The sequence below is a fragment of the Oncorhynchus gorbuscha genome, linkage group LG03 (assembly GCF_021184085.1).
Source record: "Oncorhynchus gorbuscha isolate QuinsamMale2020 ecotype Even-year linkage group LG03, OgorEven_v1.0, whole genome shotgun sequence".
In the NCBI taxonomy this organism is placed as follows: domain Eukaryota; kingdom Metazoa; phylum Chordata; class Actinopteri; order Salmoniformes; family Salmonidae; genus Oncorhynchus; species Oncorhynchus gorbuscha.
Window position 1 is genome coordinate 94,104,254 of NC_060175.1, and position 19,953 is coordinate 94,124,206.

The 19,953-nt window shown below is 45.6% G+C and overlaps 1 protein-coding gene across 3 annotated transcripts in view; it reads right to left on the bottom strand.

Annotated features, from left to right (window-relative positions):
• LOC124032267 (extended synaptotagmin-1-like) overlaps positions 1-19,953 on the bottom strand; it is a 43,950-nt gene that overhangs the window by 20,053 nt on the left and 3,944 nt on the right. For 2 of the 3 annotated variants that reach the window (XM_046344530.1, XM_046344532.1), the window contains exons 2-17: positions 18,207-18,248; positions 12,858-12,992; positions 11,932-12,005; positions 11,717-11,789; positions 11,334-11,423; positions 11,137-11,192; positions 10,570-10,690; positions 10,184-10,360; positions 8,922-9,004; positions 7,816-7,864; positions 2,478-2,567; positions 2,220-2,315; positions 1,846-1,917; positions 1,510-1,596; positions 1,171-1,311; positions 314-499 (exon numbers count right to left, since the gene is read on the bottom strand). In XM_046344530.1, the coding sequence (XP_046200486.1) occupies positions 314-499; positions 1,171-1,311; positions 1,510-1,596; positions 1,846-1,917; positions 2,220-2,315; positions 2,478-2,567; positions 7,816-7,864; positions 8,922-9,004; positions 10,184-10,360; positions 10,570-10,690; positions 11,137-11,192; positions 11,334-11,423; positions 11,717-11,789; positions 11,932-12,005; positions 12,858-12,992; positions 18,207-18,248 (1,572 nt within the window). Of the gene's footprint in view, positions 1-313; positions 500-1,170; positions 1,312-1,509; positions 1,597-1,845; positions 1,918-2,219; positions 2,316-2,477; positions 2,568-7,815; positions 7,865-8,921; positions 9,005-10,183; positions 10,361-10,569; positions 10,691-11,136; positions 11,193-11,333; positions 11,424-11,716; positions 11,790-11,931; positions 12,006-12,857; positions 12,993-18,206; positions 18,249-19,412; positions 19,686-19,953 lie in introns of those variants that run through there. The other variant, XM_046344531.1, reaches the window with a different exon arrangement.

A 19,953-nucleotide genomic window follows, 5' to 3' on the forward strand; every position in this document is an offset into this window, starting at 1 on the left:
ACGGTGAGAGGAGCAGAGAGAGATAGGAGCAGAGAGAGAGAGGAGCAAAGAGAGAGGAGCAGAGAGAGAGAGAGGAGCAGAGAGAGATAGGAGCAGAGAGAGAGAGGAGCAGAGAGAGAGAGGAGCAGAGAGAGAGGAGCAGAGAGAGAGAGGAGCAAAGAGAGAGGAGCAGAGAGAGAGAGAGGAGCAGAGAGAGAGGAGCAGAGAGAGAGAGAGGAGCAGAGAGATAGAGGAGCAGAGAGAGAGAGAGGAGCAGAGAGAGAGAGGAGCAGAGAGAGAGAGGAGCAGTGTGTGTGTCTGTTAGTGGACTCACCTCACTAGCGAAGTCCGAGTCAGGGGTGGTCTGTTGGGGTCGTGTGGGTTCAGGTTTGGGGGCTCCACCCACTCCCCCGAGGGCTACCTCTGACGTGGTACCCCCGTCTCCGTGGCCTGCCCCTGGGCTTGGGAGTTGAGGAGTTACGGAACTGGTAAGAGAGGCATCCTCATTTAAATGCAGAACCTATAACACAGGAGAGAGAAGAGAGGGAGATGCTTAGTCAGAACGAAAAACATTAGGACAGGTTATGCCATAACTGTATGCCTGTGTTCTGTGTGTGTCTGTGTGTTCTGTATCTCTGTGTTCTGTGTGTGTCTGTGTCTCTGTGTTCTGTGTGTGTCTGTGTGTTCTGTATCTCTGTGTTCTGTGTGTGTATGTGTGTTCTGTATCTCTGTGTTCTGTGTGTGTCTGTGTGTTCTGTATCTCTGTGTTCTGTGTGTGTCTGTGTTTTCTGTATCGCTGTGTTCTGTGTGTTCTGTATCTCTGTGTTCTGTATCTCTGTGTTCTGTGTGTGTCTGTGTGTTCTGTATCGCTGTGTTCTGTGTGTGCTGTATCTCTGTGTTCTGTGTGTGTCTGTGTGTTCTGTATCGCTGTGTTCTGTGTGTGTCTGTGTGTTCTATATCGCTGTGTGTGTGTGTGTGTGTGTGTGTGTGTGTGTGTGTGTGTGTGTGTGTGTGTGTGTGTGTGTGTGTGTGTGTGTGTGTGTGTGTGTGTGTGTGTGTGTGTGTGTGTGTGTGTGTGTGTGTGTGTGTGTGTGTGTGTGTGTGTGTGTGTGTGTGTGTGTGTGTGTGTGTGTGTGTGTGTGTGTGTCTCCATACATGCAGGTGTGTGTTTGCATTCTTTTCCCCACCCACCCTCAGAACAGCATTGATATAGATGCGGCCAGATTTGTCCAGCTGGAACCACTGATCCATGCTGAGGTCAGGACTTGCCAGCAGACGGGTCAGCGGGATGGACAGACTGCCCAGAGACAGAGCCCGGTCATCATCCTTCACCTGGGAGAGAGGGAGGAGGAGCAGGAGGAGGTGAAGGAGGACAGGAGGGGGAGGAGGAAGAGGTGGAGGGTTAAGGGTGAAGGGGAAGTGTTGGGGGAGGAGGAAGAGGTGGAAGAGTGTCAGTAACCACAGCAACAACAGGATTTCTGTAACACTTTGACAGACAACAGAAAGTATGCTTGTAATAAGATTTTTTACATGAATATCAAGTTCCTGTTTGCGAGGGTCCTGGATATAGAAGGTGAAGGCATCTTCCCACACAGGGTCAGAGGTCAGATAACAGATCTAGAGATGGCAGAGACGAGGATATATTTATGATGAAATATACAGAGCTAGGTTAGAATATAATGATCATTATATTATAGGTTATATAGAATGTTATAGAATGTTAACAGTAAGGCCCTCTGATCCCATAACAAGTCTAGGGACAAGAGGGAAGACGTTATCCACTATATGTGATGGAACATATGAGATACTGGTTAGGTTAGGTAGAATGGTTACACTCTCTGAGAGTGTGTGGTGGTGAATTCCTACCCTACTCTCCTTGGTTGTGTTCTGTACAGACAGCTGCACCATGGGGCTGGGGTCCTTATTGCCCTTCTTCCTCTGAAAGACACAAATGTGTTGTTTTACAGGGTCAGCCATAGTAGTACGGCACCCCTTGAGCAAATTAGGGTTAAGTGCCTTACTCAAGAGCACATCGACAGATTTTTATTTGAACCCTCTAACCTCTAGGCTACCTGAGGACAGACTGTAGACCAGAACCAATCAGGTTGCGTTCCAGGTCGTCTTTACTGCAGTTCCTGAGAAGTTAAACACTTCCCTAGGCATGGTGAGATCTGATCATCTGTGCAGTACGACTGCAATAAAGACATCCTGGAACATGGCCACAGTCAGTCAGTACTCACAGGCAGGTCCTGAGCACGGTCCAGGTAGACAGACAGGATGGCTGCAGAGGGAGGGTCTCCAGTCTTACAGGTCATATTCTGGTTCCTCTGAATAACCTGATCACAGGGGGAAACAGACAAGAGTGTTTCAGGTATATGAATATGATTTACCTGGTCAAAGCAGAAAAGTTAAATACTGATGAGTGCTTGAAGGCAGAATGATACAGCTCAATATTTACACAGCATCTTTGTTTACAAACTACTGCTCTGTGGACACACCTCACTGAGTCGGTCAGCAGAGGACAGCAGAGAGAGCCACTCCAGACGGAGGTGAACACTGCCTGATGTAACATCCTTCAGCTTCAACCACTAGGAGAGAAAAGGGGGGGGGTTAAAGAGAGACAGGTGTGTGTTTGAGAATTGTAGTGGCTGAGCAGCGCACCAGACTGTCACAACTGAAAGGATGTTTTAACATTTCAGTAACCACATAAATATGATACAGCCAGTGGAGGCTGCTGAGGGGAGGACGGCTCATAACAATGGCTGGAATGGAGTCAATGGAATGGTATCAAACACATCCAACACACGTGGTTTCCATGTGGTTGTTACCATTCCATTGACTCCATTCCAGCCATTGTTATGAGCCGTCCTCCCCTCAGCAGCCTCCACTGGATATAGCCCAACTGACATGGATTTGATCTTAAACATGCACATTGACTAACCTCTGACTAAACCATTGAGAGTCATAGAGGGGCGTAACGTTATTGTTGTGAAATGGACTAAACCATTGAGAGTCATAGAGGGGCGTAACGTTATTGCCGTGAAATGGACTAAACCATTAAGTCAGCAAGGAGGGTAATGTTATTGTGGTGAAATGCACTAAACCACTGAGAGTCATAGAGGGATGTAAAGTTATTGTGGTGAACCGGTGAGTACAGACTGAGCCAGCAGGAGATCACGAGGAGGGAGGTACATGGGGTCTGCATGACACTTGCTGTTTGAAGGAATTACCAGATTCAGCCTTCATTCTGACCCAGTCTACAGCCATGTCTCAGGGTAGCCTTCATTCTGACCCAGTCTACAGCCATGTCTCAGGGTAGCCTTCATTCTGACCCAGTCTACAGCCGTGTCTCAGGGTAGCCTTCATTCTGACCCAGTCTACAGCCATGTCTCAGGGTAGCCTTCATTCTGACCCAGTCTACAGCCATGTCTCAGGGTAGCCTTCATTCTGACCCAGTCTACAGCCATGTCTCAGGGTAGCCTTCATTCTGACCCAGTCTACAGCCATGTCTCAGGGTAGCCTTCATTCTGACCCAGTCTACAGCCGTGTCTCAGGGTAGCCTTCATTCTGACCCAGTCTACAGCCATGTCTCAGGGTAGCCTTCATTCTGACCCAGTCTACAGCCATGTCTCAGGGTAGCCTTCATTCTGACCCAGTCTACAGCCATGTCTCAGGGTAGCCTTCATTCTGACCCAGTCTACAGCCATGTCTCAGGGTAGCCTTCATTCTGACCCAGTCTACAGCCATGTCTCAGGGTAGCCTTCATTCTGACCCAGTCTACAGCCATGTCTCAGGGTAGCCTTCATTCTGACCCAGTCTACAGCCATGTCTCAGGGTAGCCTTCATTCTGACCCAGTCTACAGCCATGTCTCAGGGTAGCCTTCATTCTGACCCAGTCTACAGCCGTGTCTCAGGGTAGCCTTCATTCTGACCCAGTCTACAGCCATGTCTCAGGGTAGCCTTCATTCTGACCCAGTCTACAGCCATGTCTCAGGGTAGCCTTCATTCCGGCTCAGTGCCCTTTACACAGCATGGAGCGTTTACTCTCTACACGAGATACAGAAAACAGCTGGTAAATGTTAAAATGCTCATTGACCAGAAGCTGCTTCCAAATATTGGAAGTAGATCACCATTTATTGAATCTATTGGAATGTCAGACTCACTTTAGGTACATAAGGTGAAGAGCATTTGGAAAGTATTCAGAAACCTTGACTTTTCCCACATTTTGTTACATTACAGCTTTATTCAAAAATTGATTTTTAAAAATTCCCCTCATCAATCTACACACAATACCCCATAATGACATCACAATACCCCGTAATGACATCACAATACCTCATAATGACAAAAAAAACAGGTTGGTAGACGTTTTTGCAAATGGAAAAAAAACAGTAATTAAATATCACATTTACATAAGGATTCAGACCCTTTACGCAGTACTTTGTTGAAGCACCAGCGATTAAAGCTTCACGTCATCTTGGGTTTGACGCTACAAGTTTGGCACACCTGTATTTGGGGAGTTTCTCCCATTCTTCTCAGCAGATCATCTCATGTTCTGTCAGGTTGGATGAGGAGCATCGCTGCACAGCTATTTTCTGGTCTCTCCAGGATCTCTCTGTACTTTGCTCAATCCGCTTTCTCTCAATCCAAATCAAATCAAATCAAATCAAATTTTATTTGTCACATACACATGGTTAGCAGATGTTAATGCGAGTGTAGCGAAATGCTTGTGCTTCTAGTTCCGACAATGCAGTGATAACCAACAAGTAATCTAACTAACAATTCCAAAACTACTGTCTTATACACAGTGTAAGGGGATAAGGAACATGTACATAAGGATATATGAATGAGTGATGGTACAGAGCAGCATACAGTAGATGGTATCGAGTACAGTATATACATATGAGATGAGTGTGTAGACAAAGTAAACAAAGTGGCATAGTTAAAGTGGCTAGTGATACATGTGTTACATAAGGATGCAGTCGATGTTGTAGAGTACAGTATATACATATGCATATGAGATGAATAATGTAGGGTAAGTAACATTATATAAGGTAGCATTGTTTAAAGTGGCTAGTGATATATTTACATCATTTCCCATCAATTCCCATTATTAAAATGGCTGGAGTTGGGTCAGTGTCAATGACAGTGTGTTGGCAGCAGCCACTCAATGTTAGTGGTGGCTATTTAACAGTCTGATGGCCTTGAGATAGAAGCTGTTTTTCAGTCTCTCGGTCCCAGCTTTGATGCACCTGTACTGACCTCGCCTTCTGGATGATAGCGGGGTGAACAGGCAGTGGTTCGGGTGGTTGATGTCCTTGATGATCTTTATGGCCTTCCTGTAACAACGGGTGGTGTAGGTGTCCTGGAGGGCAGGTAGTTTGCCCCCGGTGATGCGTTGTGCAGTCCTCACTACCCTCTGGAGAGCCTTACGGTTGAGGGCGGAGCAGTTGCCGTACCAGGCGGTGATACAGCCCGCCAGGATGCTCTCGATTGTGCATCTGTAGAAGTTTGTGAGTGCTTTTGGTGACAAGCCGAATTTCTTCAGCCTCCTGAGGTTGAATAGGCGCTGCTGCGCCTTCTTCACGACGCTGTCAGTGTGAGTGGACCAATTCAGTTTGTCTGTGATGTGTATGCCGAGGAACTTAAAACTAGCTACCCTCTCCACTACTGTTCCATCGATGTGGATAGGGGGTGTTCCCTCTGCTGTTTCCTGAAGTCCACAATCATCTCCTTAGTTTTGTTGACGTTGAGTGTGAGGTTATTTTCCTGACACCACACTCCAAGGGCCCTCACCTCCTCCCTGTAGGCCGTCTCGTCGTTGTTGGTAATCAAGCCTACCACTGTTGTGTCGTCCGCAAACTTGATGATTGAGTTGGAGCGTGCGTGGCCACGCAGTCGTGGGTGAACAGGGAGTACAGGAGAGGGCTCAGAACGCACCCTTGTGGGGCCCCGTGTTGAGGATCAGCGGGGAGGAGATGTTGTTGCCTACCCTCACCACCTGGGGGCGGCCCGTCAGGAAGTCCAGTACCCAGTTGCACAGGGCGGGGTCGAGACCCAGGGTCTCGAGCTTGATGACGAGCTTGGAGGGTACTATGGTGTTGAATGCCAAGCTGTAGTCGATGAACAGCATTCTCACATAGGTATTCCTCTTGTCCAGGTGGGTTAGGGCAGTGTGCAGTGTGGTTGAGATTGCATCGTCTGTGGACCTATTTGGGCGGTAAGCAAATTGGAGTGGGTCTAGGGTGTCAGGTAGGGTGGAGGTGATATGGTCCTTGACTAGTCTCTCAAAGCACTTCATGATGACGGAAGTGAGTGCTACGGGGCGGTAGTCGTTTAGCTCAGTTACCTTAGCTTTCTTGGGAACAGGAACAATGGTGGCCCTCTTGAAGCATGTGGGAACAGCAGACTGGTATAGGGATTGATTGAATATGTCCGTAAACACACCGGCCAGCTGGTCTGCGCATGCTCGGAGGGCGCGGCTGGGGATGCCGTCTGGGCCTGCAGCCTTGCGAGGGTTAACACGTTTAAATGTCTTACTCACCTCGGCTGCAGTGAAGGAGAGACTGCATGTTTCCGTTGCAGGCCGTGTCAGTGGCACTGTATTGTCCTCAAAGCGGGCAAAAAAGTTATTTAGTCTGCCTGGGAGCAAGACATCCTGGTCCGTGACTGGGCTGGATTTCATCTTGTAGTCCGTGATTGACTGTAGACCCTGCCACATGCCTCTTGTGTCTGAGCCATTGAATTGAGATTCCACTTTGTCTCTGTACTGACGCTTAGCTTGTTTGATAGCCTTACGGAGGGAATAGCTGCACTGTTTGTATTCAGATATTTGGATATTTGTGTCCGACTAGTCTCCCTAGTCTCCCCTTTAGGTGCCTTTTGGCAAACTTCAAGCAGGCTCTCATGTGCCTTTTACTGAGGAGTGGCTTCTGTCTGGCCACTACCATAAAGGCCTGATTGATGGAGTGCTGCAGAGATGGTTGTCCTTCTGAAAGGTTCTCCCATCTCCACAGAGGAACTCTGAAGCTGTCAGTGACCATCGGGTTCTAGGTCATCTCCCTGACCAATGCCCTTCTCCCCCGATTACTCAGTTTGGCCGGGCGGCCAGCTCTAGGAAGAGTCTTGGTGGTTCCAAACTTCTTCCATTTAAGAATGATGGAGGCCACTGTGTTCTTGGGGACCTTCAATGCTGCAGAAATGTTTTGGTACCCTTCCCCAGATCTGTTCCTCGACACAATCCTGTCTCGGAGCTCTACGGACAATCCTTTCATCCTCATGGCTTGGTTTTTGCTCCGACATGCACTGTCAACTGTGGGACATTATTTAGACAGGTGTGTGCCTTTCCAAATCATGTCCTATCAATATAATTTACCACCGGTGGACTCCAATCAAGTTGTAGAAACATCTCAATGGACGGCAGGTAGCCTAGTGGGGCCAGTAACTGAAAGGTTGCTGAATTGAATCCCCGAGCTGACGTGGATATCGATGTGGATGTCGATTAAGGCAGCCCCCCGCACCTCTCTGATTCAGAGGGGTTGGGTTAAATGTGGAAGACACATTTCAGTTGAATGCATTCAGTTGTACAACTGACTAGGTCTCCCCTTTCCCAATGGAAACAGGATGCACCTGAGCTCAACTGCAAGTCTCATAGCAAAGGTCTGAATAGTTATGTAAATAAGGTATTTCTGTTTTCATTTTTATGAAATTATAAAATGTCATAAATGTATGATTTAATCAATTTCAGAATAAGGCTGTAATGTAACAAAATGTGGAAAAAGGGTCTGAATACTTGACGAATGCACTGTATGTGTTGAAGGAGCACTTGTAACTCACCTTATCTAGAACTCTGGCCTTGTGTACGACATCTAGATCCATTTTGACCCTGAGAGAGAGAGAGAGAGAGAGAGAGAGAGAGAGAGAGAGAGAGAGAGAGAGAGAGAGAGAGAGAGAGAGAGAGAGAGAGAGAGAGAGAGAGAGAGAGAGAGAGAGAGAGAGAGAGAGAGAGAGAGAGAGAGAGAGAGAGAGAGAGAGAGAGAGAGAGCGAGAGCGAGAGCGAGAGAGAGCGAGAGCGAGAGAGCGAGAGAGAGAGAGAGAGAGAGAAGGAAGGAAGGAACATGTAAACTGTTCATTACAACATACAGTGGTAAACAGTACATTTGTAACAGGGAATGACATGACCAACACAGGGAGTGCATCCTAAATGGCACCTTGAGAGTTGGGCGCTACAGACACAGCCAGGGAGAGAGTTGGGCGCTACAGACATAGCCAGGGAGAGAGTTGGGCGCTACAGACACAGCCAGGGAGAGAGTTGGGCGCTACAGACACAGCCAGGGAGAGAGTTGGGCGCTACAGACACAGCCAGGGAGAGAGTTGGGCGCTACAGACATAGCCAGGGAGAGAGTTGGGCGCTACAGACACAGCCAGGGAGAGAGTTGGGCGCTACAGACACAGCCAGGGAGAGAGTTGGGCGCTACAGACACAGCCAGGGAGAGAGTTGGGCGCTACAGACACAGCCAGGGAGAGAGTTGGGCGCTACAGACACAGCCAGGGAGAGAGTTGGGCGCTACAGACACAGCCAGGGAGAGAGTTGGGCGCTACAGACACAGCCAGGGAGAGAGTTGGGCGCTACAGACACAGCCAGGGAGAGAGTTGGGCGCTACAGACACAGCCAGGGAGAGAGTTGGGTGCTACAGACACAGCCAGGGAGAGAGTTGGGCGCTACAGACACAGCCAGGGAGAGAGTTGGGCGCTACAGACACAGCCAGGGAGAGAGTTGGGCGCTACAGACACAGCCAGGGAGAGAGTTGGGCGCTACAGACACAGCCAGGGAGAGAGTTGGGCGCTACAGACACAGCCAGGCAGAGAGTTGGGCGCTACAGACATAGCCAGGGAGAGAGTTGGGCGCTACAGACACAGCCAGGGAGAGAGTTGGGCGCTACCGGCCCAGGAAGTCATCCTGGTTCTGGTCTTTATCAAACACCTCCACCTCCAACTCTTGACCAGGCACTTCATGGACAATCACCTAACACACATATAGAAACAAACACATGTAATCACAATCACAATCCAAATAGAGTCAATGGTGTTTCTCTCAACAGCCCTAAAGCCCAAACTCTAAGACAAACTCTAAGCCTTGTGCAAGACAGTTCTTGTCCCCATGACACAGCAGAGTAGCCAACACTGATGCTTGGTCAATTCAGCACATCTCACTCATCTCTCTACAAACCCACAGTTTCCCCTTTGTCTGCAGAAGCAGAACACGCTGGCTGAGGAACAGCTGGTCGGTCATAATGTGTTGCACGTCCTGCTGTAACAATATGCTGCACCTGAAATGGAATCCTATTCCCTAAATAATCCATTTCTTTTTGCCAGGGCCCATAGTGCACTAAATAGGAGATAGGGTGCCATTTGGGACACACACATGCTGATCTGCTCCCATCGCTGTAAATATGTATATATAGTTCATTAAAGTGGTATGTCTGCAATATGCAGGCTCTCTTTTTGTGGGAATCTGCTGAGAGAAGCAAGTAAAACAAACCAAGCTGTTTAACTCCAAGAGTAAGGACACTGAGACATGCCTTTCTCTCTCTCTAACTCTCACCTCAAACATCTCTGTCAAACACCTCTCTCCCTCTTTCTCTGTCTATGTTGCTCTCATCTCTGTCTCTCTCTCTCGCTCACCTCGCTCTCTCCGTCGCTCTCCATCTCTCGCTCACCCAGTCTCTCACTCCATCTCACTCAGTCTCTCTCTGTCTCTCTCCGTCTCTCCATCTCACTCACCTCGCTCGCTCTCTCCGTCTCTCTCTCTCTCTCGCTCTCGCTCACCTCGCTCTCTCCGTCTCTCTCTCTCACTCACCTCGCTCTCTCCGTCTCTCTCCGGCGCTCCTACATCTCTCGCTCACCTCGCTCTCTCCGTCTCTCTCTCTCTCTCTCTCACTCATCTCGCTCTCTCCGTCGCTCTCCATCTCTCGCTCACCCAGTCTCTCACTCCATCTCACTCAGTCTCTCTCTGTCTCTCTCCATCTCTCCCTCTCGCTCACCTCGCTCTCTCCGTCTCTCTCACTCTCTCTCTCACTCACCTCGCTCTCTCCGTCTCTCTCTCTCTCACTCACCTCGCTCTCTCCGTCTCTCTCCGTCGCTCCTACATCTCTCGCTCACCTCGCATACTCCGTCTCTCACTCCGTCTCACTCTGTCTCTCACCTCAAACATCTCTCTCCACTGTGGGTTGAGGTTGCTGTCCACGGTGTGTGATGTGAAGGTCTGTGTGCCCACACGCAGCACAGCGTACGGGTCAGACTTCCCGTCTATTATCCCCTTAATGACCGTGTCCTTGGCTGTCAGCTCCTCAGCTTCCAACAGGTGGATACGCACCACTCCCTGACAGACATACACCGAGGCATGATTAATACAGTCTACAGTAGGAACACTTTGCTGTCCACTGTTTCTGGACAATTTGTAGCTAAGCATTTTTCTCTGTCAATCATACGAGTAGGATCAGTCCATTTGTTATGTTTGGTAAATGCTTCAGTCAGTCAGTGAGTCAGTGACTCTCCAGGACAGGTGATTTAGAATGTGAGTAAGGTTACCCGTGGGAGAGGGGAGCGGAGCTGCGCAATGTGCAGGTCGGCCACCAGGGGGATAGTGAGGCGATTGGGGAGGACCAGGTATGAGGCTATAGCATCCATTATCATAGTGTCCGACATGGCACTGTAAATGAATGCAGGGTGTCGTTGGGATGAGACAAAGAGGTGGGAAACAAACACATAGACAAAGACTCCATTCTACTGCTGACAGGAACATGCATTAAACTCATGTACAATGAGGCAACCCCATTGAGTTAGGATGTGGCTGAGGCAGAAGACATTTTCCTGGAAATAATTTTAAGCAAAATGTGATTTCTAAATAGGAACATATTGACAGGAATATTTTATTTGTGATGTTAGCAACTAAACACTGCACTGACAATGATTTAATTGTATTATCAGACAACTAGATGCCTAGATGCAAGTCTTATCTACACACGTGAGCAAGGACAACGCCTTGCTAAGTTAGGTCATCACCCTGAAGTAATACTAACATATACAGAACTAACAGAATAACAGGTATTATAGAAGTACTCCTTTGAGAAAGACAACAGGAGCCCTCTCACTCACTTGAGTCCAGGGATATCCAGCATGTTGGTCAGCCCCGTCCAGTTGATGTCCAGCTTCTGTGAGAGAGGAGAAATGTCAACGACAATGAAAAGGCAGCATCAAGTGAATTAATGAATTAATGGAATAGATTAATAGATGGATGGATGGATGGATGACAAACAAACAAAGGAAGGAAGTGGCTGGTAGCAGAGACTCACAGGTCTGCGGATGAAGAACATGGTGATGGCTCCCACCAGAGGCACATCCCCAATCAGGGGCTCCAGGATCACCCTTAACATCCCATGTAGCTACAGACAGAGAGGAGAAGGGAGGGAGAAAGAGGGGAGGAGATAGAGTTCATGAGAGAGATAATAAGAGAGAGGGGGGAGAAGGAGAGGGGAAAGAGAGAGAGAGAGTAGGAGGGGGGAAGAGAGAGATAATAAAATAAAGGGGGAGAAGGAGGGGGAAGAGAGAGATAATAAAAGAAAGGGGGAGAAGGAGAAATAAAAGCAAGCATATCATTTTAGCTTTGGAGAAGAATTTGGGGCCATTTTTCTCATACACTCCCACTCCCCAGCCACACTGTTATGTATATCTTTACCTGTATTCCCTTCACTCCTGCTTTGCAAAAGTACTTTTTGATTTCCACATTAATCTCCACATCACCTGCATAGCTGCACAGAAGAGAGAGGGGAGGAAGAGGAAACAGGAAGCTGATTTAACTGTCATACTGCTGCTATATATGTTGGATGTGCTCTGCATCACAGAGGCATTGAAGACAGGCGTGCAGTATGGGGCGCTGCGGCGGCTGCGTACCTAATGTATAGGTCCAGTAAGACCTGCCGCTTGTCGTGCTCCGTGTGAGCCTTCACTCCCACCACCTTCATGGCCTAAGACAAATAAAACATATTATGGTATTATTATATGTATAGAAAGCATATAGAATAACACAGATAATGTTCACGGCAATCTGTTCTCCATAAGGTCACCTTGCCTACAGGCTATTAGGGAGGGATCTGCTGTTAATAACAAGTCATTCATTTGTGTGCAATTGTTCTGTATGGTTATTAGTGTTAGAATGAACCTGTCCATCTTCATGAGTTTAACGACAGGGAATAACAGAGCCACATATTTATTTACATTTCTATAAATGGCTACTACAAATTTATATAAATGGCTTTCTATAAATGGCTACTATAAATGACTGCTACTACTACACAGTAATGACATGATGTTATACAGGCCAGGGCTGTAGTTAGTACCCTGGGTCCTACTACACAGTAATGACATGATGTTATACAGGCCAGGGCTCTAGTTAGTACCCTGGGTCCTACTATACAGTAGTGACATGATGTTATACAGGCCAGGGCTGTAGTTAATACCCTGGGTCCTACTACACAGTAATGACATGATGTTATACAGGCCAGGGCTCTAGTTAGTACCCTGGGTCCTACTACACAGTAATGACATGATGTTATACAGGCCAGGGCTCTAGTTAGTACCCTGGGTCCTACTATACAGTAATGTCATGATGTTATACAGGCCAGGGCTCTAGTTAATACCCTGGGTCCTACTACACAGTAATGTCATGATGTTATACAGGCCAGGGCTCTAGTTAGTACCCTGGGTCCTACTACACAGTAATGTCATGATGTTATACAGGCCAGGGCTCTAGTTAATACCCTGGGTCCTACTATACAGTAATGTCATGATGTTATACAGGCCAGGGCTCTAGTTAGTACCTTCTCCCCAAGGTTGACTGTGGTGAAGCTGAGGCTCTGCAGGTGGGTGTTGGATGCACGTATGGCTGGAGTAATGGTCTCGACCAGCAACTTCTCCAGATACTGACCCACGAATGGCCACGCCTGCTGCAGGATCTGCAGGACACAGAGGGGGAGCGAGAGACCGAGAGAGAGAGGCACGAGAGATAGAGAGAAGTAGTTATGATTTTCACTGTGTATTTACAACCTACTAAATATACATCAGATCATGTCATCATCTGGTCATGATTCAAGGACATTTTTCAAGGACTGCAGCGCTTGCAGACAAAACACTGTGCTGGGCGATTTCCTTGAATATTCAATGTAAAATGTATCTAACGTAAGTGATCTGAATTAGGCTGCTTGGCAAATGCAATTAGGTCATATGCTAAGGCAAAAGTCTTTCATATTTATGGTGCATAATCACATTTGAAGATGTGGTCCTACTGAAAGAATTGGGCTACTCAAGACACGTGTAATAGGTTCTATAAAACAGCACATGTCTGTGTAATAACTGACTACATCTGCTAACACAGCAAGAGAACCTGACGGTGGAACATGTGACAACCTTAGAGCAGGATCTCTCCTCCCCTGATCAAATAGCCACCTACACTACAGGAAACCACAAACACATATCTGGTCGAGATACTCTTCTCATGACAGAAACACAAGCCTGAAAGGCCAGCTCTGACAAGAGAGAAACAAAGGACAGACTGTCACTACTAGCTAGTTACAGCAATTAATCATTCAGTAATAATTCAGTAGATTTTAGACCTATAGTCACTTAGACTTATAGTCATTTCCTAGTATTAGACATGTCAACAAATACAGTACTGTGCAAATGTTTTAGGCAGGGTGGTCACACCAAATATTGATTTAGATTTTTCTTCTGTTCACTCACTTTGCATTTTGTTAATTGATAAATATAATCTATTAACATGTCTATTTTTGAAACCATTCTTATTTTACAGCATTTTTTCACGCCTGCCTAAAACTTCTGCACAGTACTGTATATGCACATAGATAGTGCATTCTTGGTTTTTCAATGACTTTTAAATGACTACATTTATCAGCTGTAGGCTAAATTTGATGGATAATTTGTGCATGTCAGCACTGTTTGTCATATAATAAATCACACTGCCATGCAGTTGTTTACACATCGAATAAAGTGCAAGGTCCGTCCAATCAAAGCTTGCCATCACTTTAAAAGGTGCTATTTTCTGAATCAGTCTGTGAGGTTTAAAGATAGTACTTCTCATCTCTCTGCCCAGCCATTCCCATAACCCCTGACCTTCCCCTCGACCCTCTCTGCTTGCCTGGGGCTGGTCATAGTTGCGTACCAAATTGGCACCCTACTCCCTATACAGGGAACTACTTTTGACCTGAGCCCTATAAGCCCTGGTCAAAGGTAGTGCACTAAATAAGAAATGGGGTGTCATTTGGGGAAACAGGCACGAGGATTGTGATATGATATTATGTGCTAGCTCACTAATCCCGGATGGCATCCAGGAAATCATATGCACTGCCAAGAGATACTCCATATGCAGTCTGTCATGAGAGACTACGCACTCAAAAACTGTTGACAAATCATCATTGAATAACATTTGGGCTGTGTCATCTTAATGAAGTTAGATGGGGAAACAGACCAGGGTCTGTTGTTGTTGCAGCCAGGCAGACAGAGCCAGCCAGCCAGACTGAGCCAGCCAGCCTGAGTATGGAGGCTGGATAGCCTACGCATGCAGTCAGAGCACGTGGTGGGTGGCGGGCAGGCAGAGAGCCTTGAGGAGAAGCAGCCGGGTTGGTTCTTGTGAATGACGAGCCCTTTAGATCCCTCCTCCTACAATCTTTGCTTTGATTATTGATATTCACATCACCATCATCCACACCGAAGCTGCTCTCATAGTGGAGATGGGAGGCAGGGTGGACGCTGTGGCTGCAACAAGGATACTCAGTGGGTCAGTGCTATCCGGAATCCTTGGGACATCCCAACGCTGATGTTACCCAATTGAAGTTGACATTTAAAATGGTTAAGGATTAAGGTTAAGGTTAGGGTAGGGGTTAAGGTTAGAGTTTAGGGTAGACGTCCCAAGGATCTCAGGCAGGACTAACCACACTCAGTGTGTGTGTGTGTGTGTGTGTGTGTGTGTGTGTGTGTGTGTGTGTGTGTGTGTGTGTGTGTGTGTGTGTGTGTGTGTGTGTGTGTGTGTGTGTGTGTGTGTGTGTGTGTGTGTGTGTGTGTGTGTGTGTGTGTGTGTGTGTGTGATAGAGGTCGACTGATTAATCGGAATGGCCGATTAATTAGGGCCGATTTCAAGTTTTCATAACAATCGGAAATCTGTATTTTTGGGCACCGATTTGCCGATTTTTATTTTTTTGACCTTTATTTAATCTTTATTTAACTAGGCAAGTCAGTTAAGAACACATTCTTATTTTCAATGACGGCCTAGGAACGGTGGGTTAACTGCCTTGTTCAGGGGCAGAACGACAGATTTTCACCTTGTCAGCTTGGGGGATCCAATCTTGCAACCTTACAGTTCACTTACGGGAATGCAGTAAGCCAAGGTAAGTTGCTAGCTAGCATTAAACTTATCTTGTAAAAAACAATCAATCATAATCACTAGTTAACTACACATGGTTGATGATATTACTATATATTATCTAGCGTGTCCTGCGCTGCATAGAATCTGACTGGGCATACAAGCATCTAAGTATCTGACTGAGCGGTGGTAGGCAGAAGCAGACGCGTAAACATTCATTCAAACAGCACTTTCGTGCATTTTGCCAGCAGCTCTTCGTTGTGCGTCAAGCATTGCGCTGTTTATGACTTCAAGCCTATCAACTCCCGAGATGAGGCTCGTGTAACCGAAGTGAAATGGCTAGCTAGTTAGCGCACGCTAATTGTCGTTGTGTTGCTGGTTCAAGCCCAGGGAGGAGCGAGGAGAGGGACGGAAGCTATACTGTTACACTGCCAATACTAAAGTGCCTATAAGAACATCCAATAGTCAAAGGTTAATGAAATACAAATGGTATAGAGGGAAATAGTCCTATAATAACTACAACCTAAAACTTATTACCTGGGAATATTGAAGACTCATGTTTAAAGGCACCACCAGCTTTCATATGTTCTCATGTTCTGAGCAAGGAACTTAAACGTTAGCTTTCTTACATGGCACATATTGCACTTTTACTTTCTTCTCCAACACTTTGTTTTTGCATTATTTAAACCAAATTGAACATGTTTCATTATTTACTTGAGGCTAAATTGATTTTATTGATGTATTATTTTAAGTTAAAATAAGTGTTCATTCAGTATTTTTGTAATTGTCATTATTACAAATTTGTAAAAATTAAATCGGCCGATTAATCGGTAGTGACTTTTTTGGCCCTCCAATAATCGGTATCGGTGTTGAAAAATCATAATTGGTCGACCTCTAGTGTGTGATGTGATCTGGTGGAAGCCTTACCCTCCCCCGACTCTTAATTATAACAGAGGATGATGGGTGCTGATGGAGGAGGTGGAGCGCTCACAGAGGCAGGATGCACACACACACAGCAACCCAGGGCAACGATGAACAAACAAACACAACTACCACATTCAGGCAGCACAAAGCTTCTCCATCGGCACACCAGCTCAGTGTGTGTGTTTGCGTGTATATATATACAGTGCCTTGCGAAAGTATTCGGCCCCCTTGAACTTTGCGACCTTTTGCCACATTTCAGGCTTCAAACATAAAGATATAAAACTGTATTTGTTTGTGAAGAATCAACAACAAGTGGGACACAATCATGAAGTGGAACGACATTTATTGGATATTTCAAACTTTTTTAACAAATCAAAAACTGAAAAATTGTGCAAAATTATTCAGCCCCTTTACTTTCAGTGCAGCAAACTCTCTCCAGAAGTTCAGTGAGGATCTCTGAATGATCCAATGTTGACCAAAATGACTAATGATGATAAATACAATCCACCTGTGTGTAATCAAGTCTCCGTATAAATGCACCTGCACTGTGATAGTCTCAGAGGTCCGTTAAAAGCGCAGAGAGCATCATGAAGAACAAGGAACACACCAGGCAGGTCCGAGATACTGTTGTGAAGAAGTTTAAAGCCGGATTTGGATACAAAAAGATTTCCCAAGCTTTAAACATCCCAAGGAGCACTGTGCAAGCGATAATATTGAAATGGAAGGAGTATCAGACCACTGCAAATCTACCAAGACCTGGCCGTCCCTCTAAACTTTCAGCTCATACAAGGAGAAGACTGATCAGAGATGCAGCCAAGAGGCCCATGATCACTCTGGATGAACTGCAGAGATCTACAGCTGAGGTGGGAGACTCTATCCATAGGACAACAATCAGTCGTATATTGCACAAATCTGGCCTTTATGGAAGAGTGGCAAGAAGAAAGCCATTTCTTAAAGATATCCATAAAAAGTGTCGTTTAAAGTTTGCCACAAGACACCTGGGAGACACACCAAACATGTGGAAGAAGGTGCTCTGGTCAGATGAAACCAAAATTGAACTTTTTGGCAAACAATGCAAAACGTTATGTTAGGAGTAAAAGCAACACAGCGCATCACCCTGAACACACCATCCCCACTGTCAAACATGGTGGTGGCAGCATCATGGTTTGGGCCTGCTTTTCTTCAGCAGGGACAGGGAAGATGGTTAAAATTGATGGGAAGATGGATGGAGCCAAATACAGGACCATTCTGGAAGAAAACCTGATGGAGTCTGCAAAAGACCTGAGACTGGGACGGAGATTTGTCTTCCAACAAGACAATGATCCAAAACATAAAGCAAAATCTACAATGGAATGGTTCAAAAATAAACATATCCAGGTGTTAGAATGGCCAAGTCAAAGTCCAGACCTGAATCCAATCGAGAATCTGTGGAAAGAACTGAAAACTGCTGTTCACAAATGCTCTCCATCCAACCTCACTGAGGTCGAGCTGTTTTGCAAGGAGGAATGGGAAAAAATGTCAGTCTCTCGATGTGCAAAACTGATAGAGACATACCCCAAGCGACTTACAGCTGTAATCGCAGCAAAAGGTGGCGCTACAAAGTATTAACTTAAGGGGGCTGAATCATTTTGCACGCGTTATTTTTCACTTTTTGATTTGTTAAAAAAGTTAGAAATATCCAATAAATGTAATTCCACTTCATGATTGTGTCCCACTTGTTGTTGATTCTTCACAAACAAATACAGTTTTATATCTTTATGTTTGAAGCCTGAAATGTGGCAAAAGGTCGCAAAGTTCAAGGGGGCCGAATACTTTCGCAAGGCACTGTACATATATATATATATGTTTGTGTGTGTACTACATTACATACCTGATTCATCCACTCAACCTTCTCCACGTCAGGGAAGTTGACCTGTAGAGAAAGTGGGAAAAGTATTGGTTAGATTTGAACTTTTAACCGCCTAAAAGAAAATACATAGCAAAAGAGTGTAACCTGGGTAGGAATGTAGGGAGGTCGTGAAATGGCAAAGGATCGACTCGAGACAGGGCCGTTCCACCCCAAAAACCCGAAAGAGGTTTAATATATGCCATTTAGCAGACGCTTTTATCCAAAGCGACTTACAGTCATGTGTGCATACATTCTACGTATGGGTGGTCCACAATCTCATGCTCTACCAACTGAGCTAGATTTCCTTTAGATTTCAGAAATAGATCATATTAGCATTCTGAAATGTAATTTAATCTTTCAGAAGTCAACCTAATTGTTTGCACCCAAATTGCCCATTTTAATTTATAGGATTCATAGAATATTTCATAAATACAGTACCTAACATCCGATTTGGACCCAACTTTTTTGGGTGCAATCAATTATCTTAATTTCGCCAAGATCAAATTATATTTAAACAGAATAATGCTTCTGAATGCTTATCTTATCTGTTTCTAACTATAGAAATGATTTCTGAGATGGTGGGTGTCATGGCTTGCTGAAATTACATGGAATGACCCAACAGTAAAATTGAGATGTGTGTTTCTGGCCATTTTCCATGTTTCAAAACATAATGATGACACACCACAGCAGGCCCTCAATCTTTCCTCCAAACCCAAACCACAGTCATAAGACCTGCAGATCATAATCATGTGTGTGCGCGCGTGTGTGTGTGTGTGCCTGCAAAATAACCTGTGATATGCTGTTGACAAAACTACAGAGATTGTGGTGACAATGTGAGTGTCCTGTGGGTGTTGAAGAATGTTGAAATTGTCCCATGATTAAGAAAGCAATTATCATATTTTCTCTCTTTCCTGATATGTTCCTCCTTGTTCCCCCTCTCCCTCTGATTTATGTCTATGAGTCACCAAGCTTCTGCCATCTAAAAGGTCAACAGTAGCACAACCATAGAACTAGGAATTAGAAAACTAGGATCTCTGAGTACCACCCTCAATTTCTAAGGAACCTAAGAACTGAAACAGGAAATGGGGAGCGCACACACATAGAAATGCCTAACATGACCGTGGCACGACAAAACTCTCTCTTGGTCCAAATAATTAAAGGAAAGGTTGAACCATTTTTTAATGTTACCTTGTTTTTGTACATCTCTGAGTGATGTTCTATCGATTCCCTGGGTCATTTCATGTTCTCATGTGTATCTGAGTTATTGGTGTTCAAGCAGGCAGAAACCCGGTCAGTGTGACGTAGCACCGTGATAAAGTCTCTCTCACTACACTGGAAGTTGATAGGCATATGACTTTTGGATCTTGAAAACGTCTATCATTCACGTCAGATATCAATACTGGCCGATGTCATAACACGGGAGGATGTCTTCTCTTGAATGAACCATTGATCATTACATTACATTACATTTAAGTCATTTAGCAGACGCTCTTCTCCAGAGCGACTTACAAATTGGTCATATTTTTGAAATATTCCTAGAAATGTTTAATTTAACGGAGGGTATAATTCATTTTTCCTATTTGTCCACCTCTTTAGTCCAGGGTGCATTGCATGGTGCCGTTGTCAGAGATATTATAGAAATAAGATATGAATTCAATTAATCAGGGAACATATAACGCCCCACCCAGAAAACTGTCGACCAATCACGTTCACGTTGTCATGCTGCGTT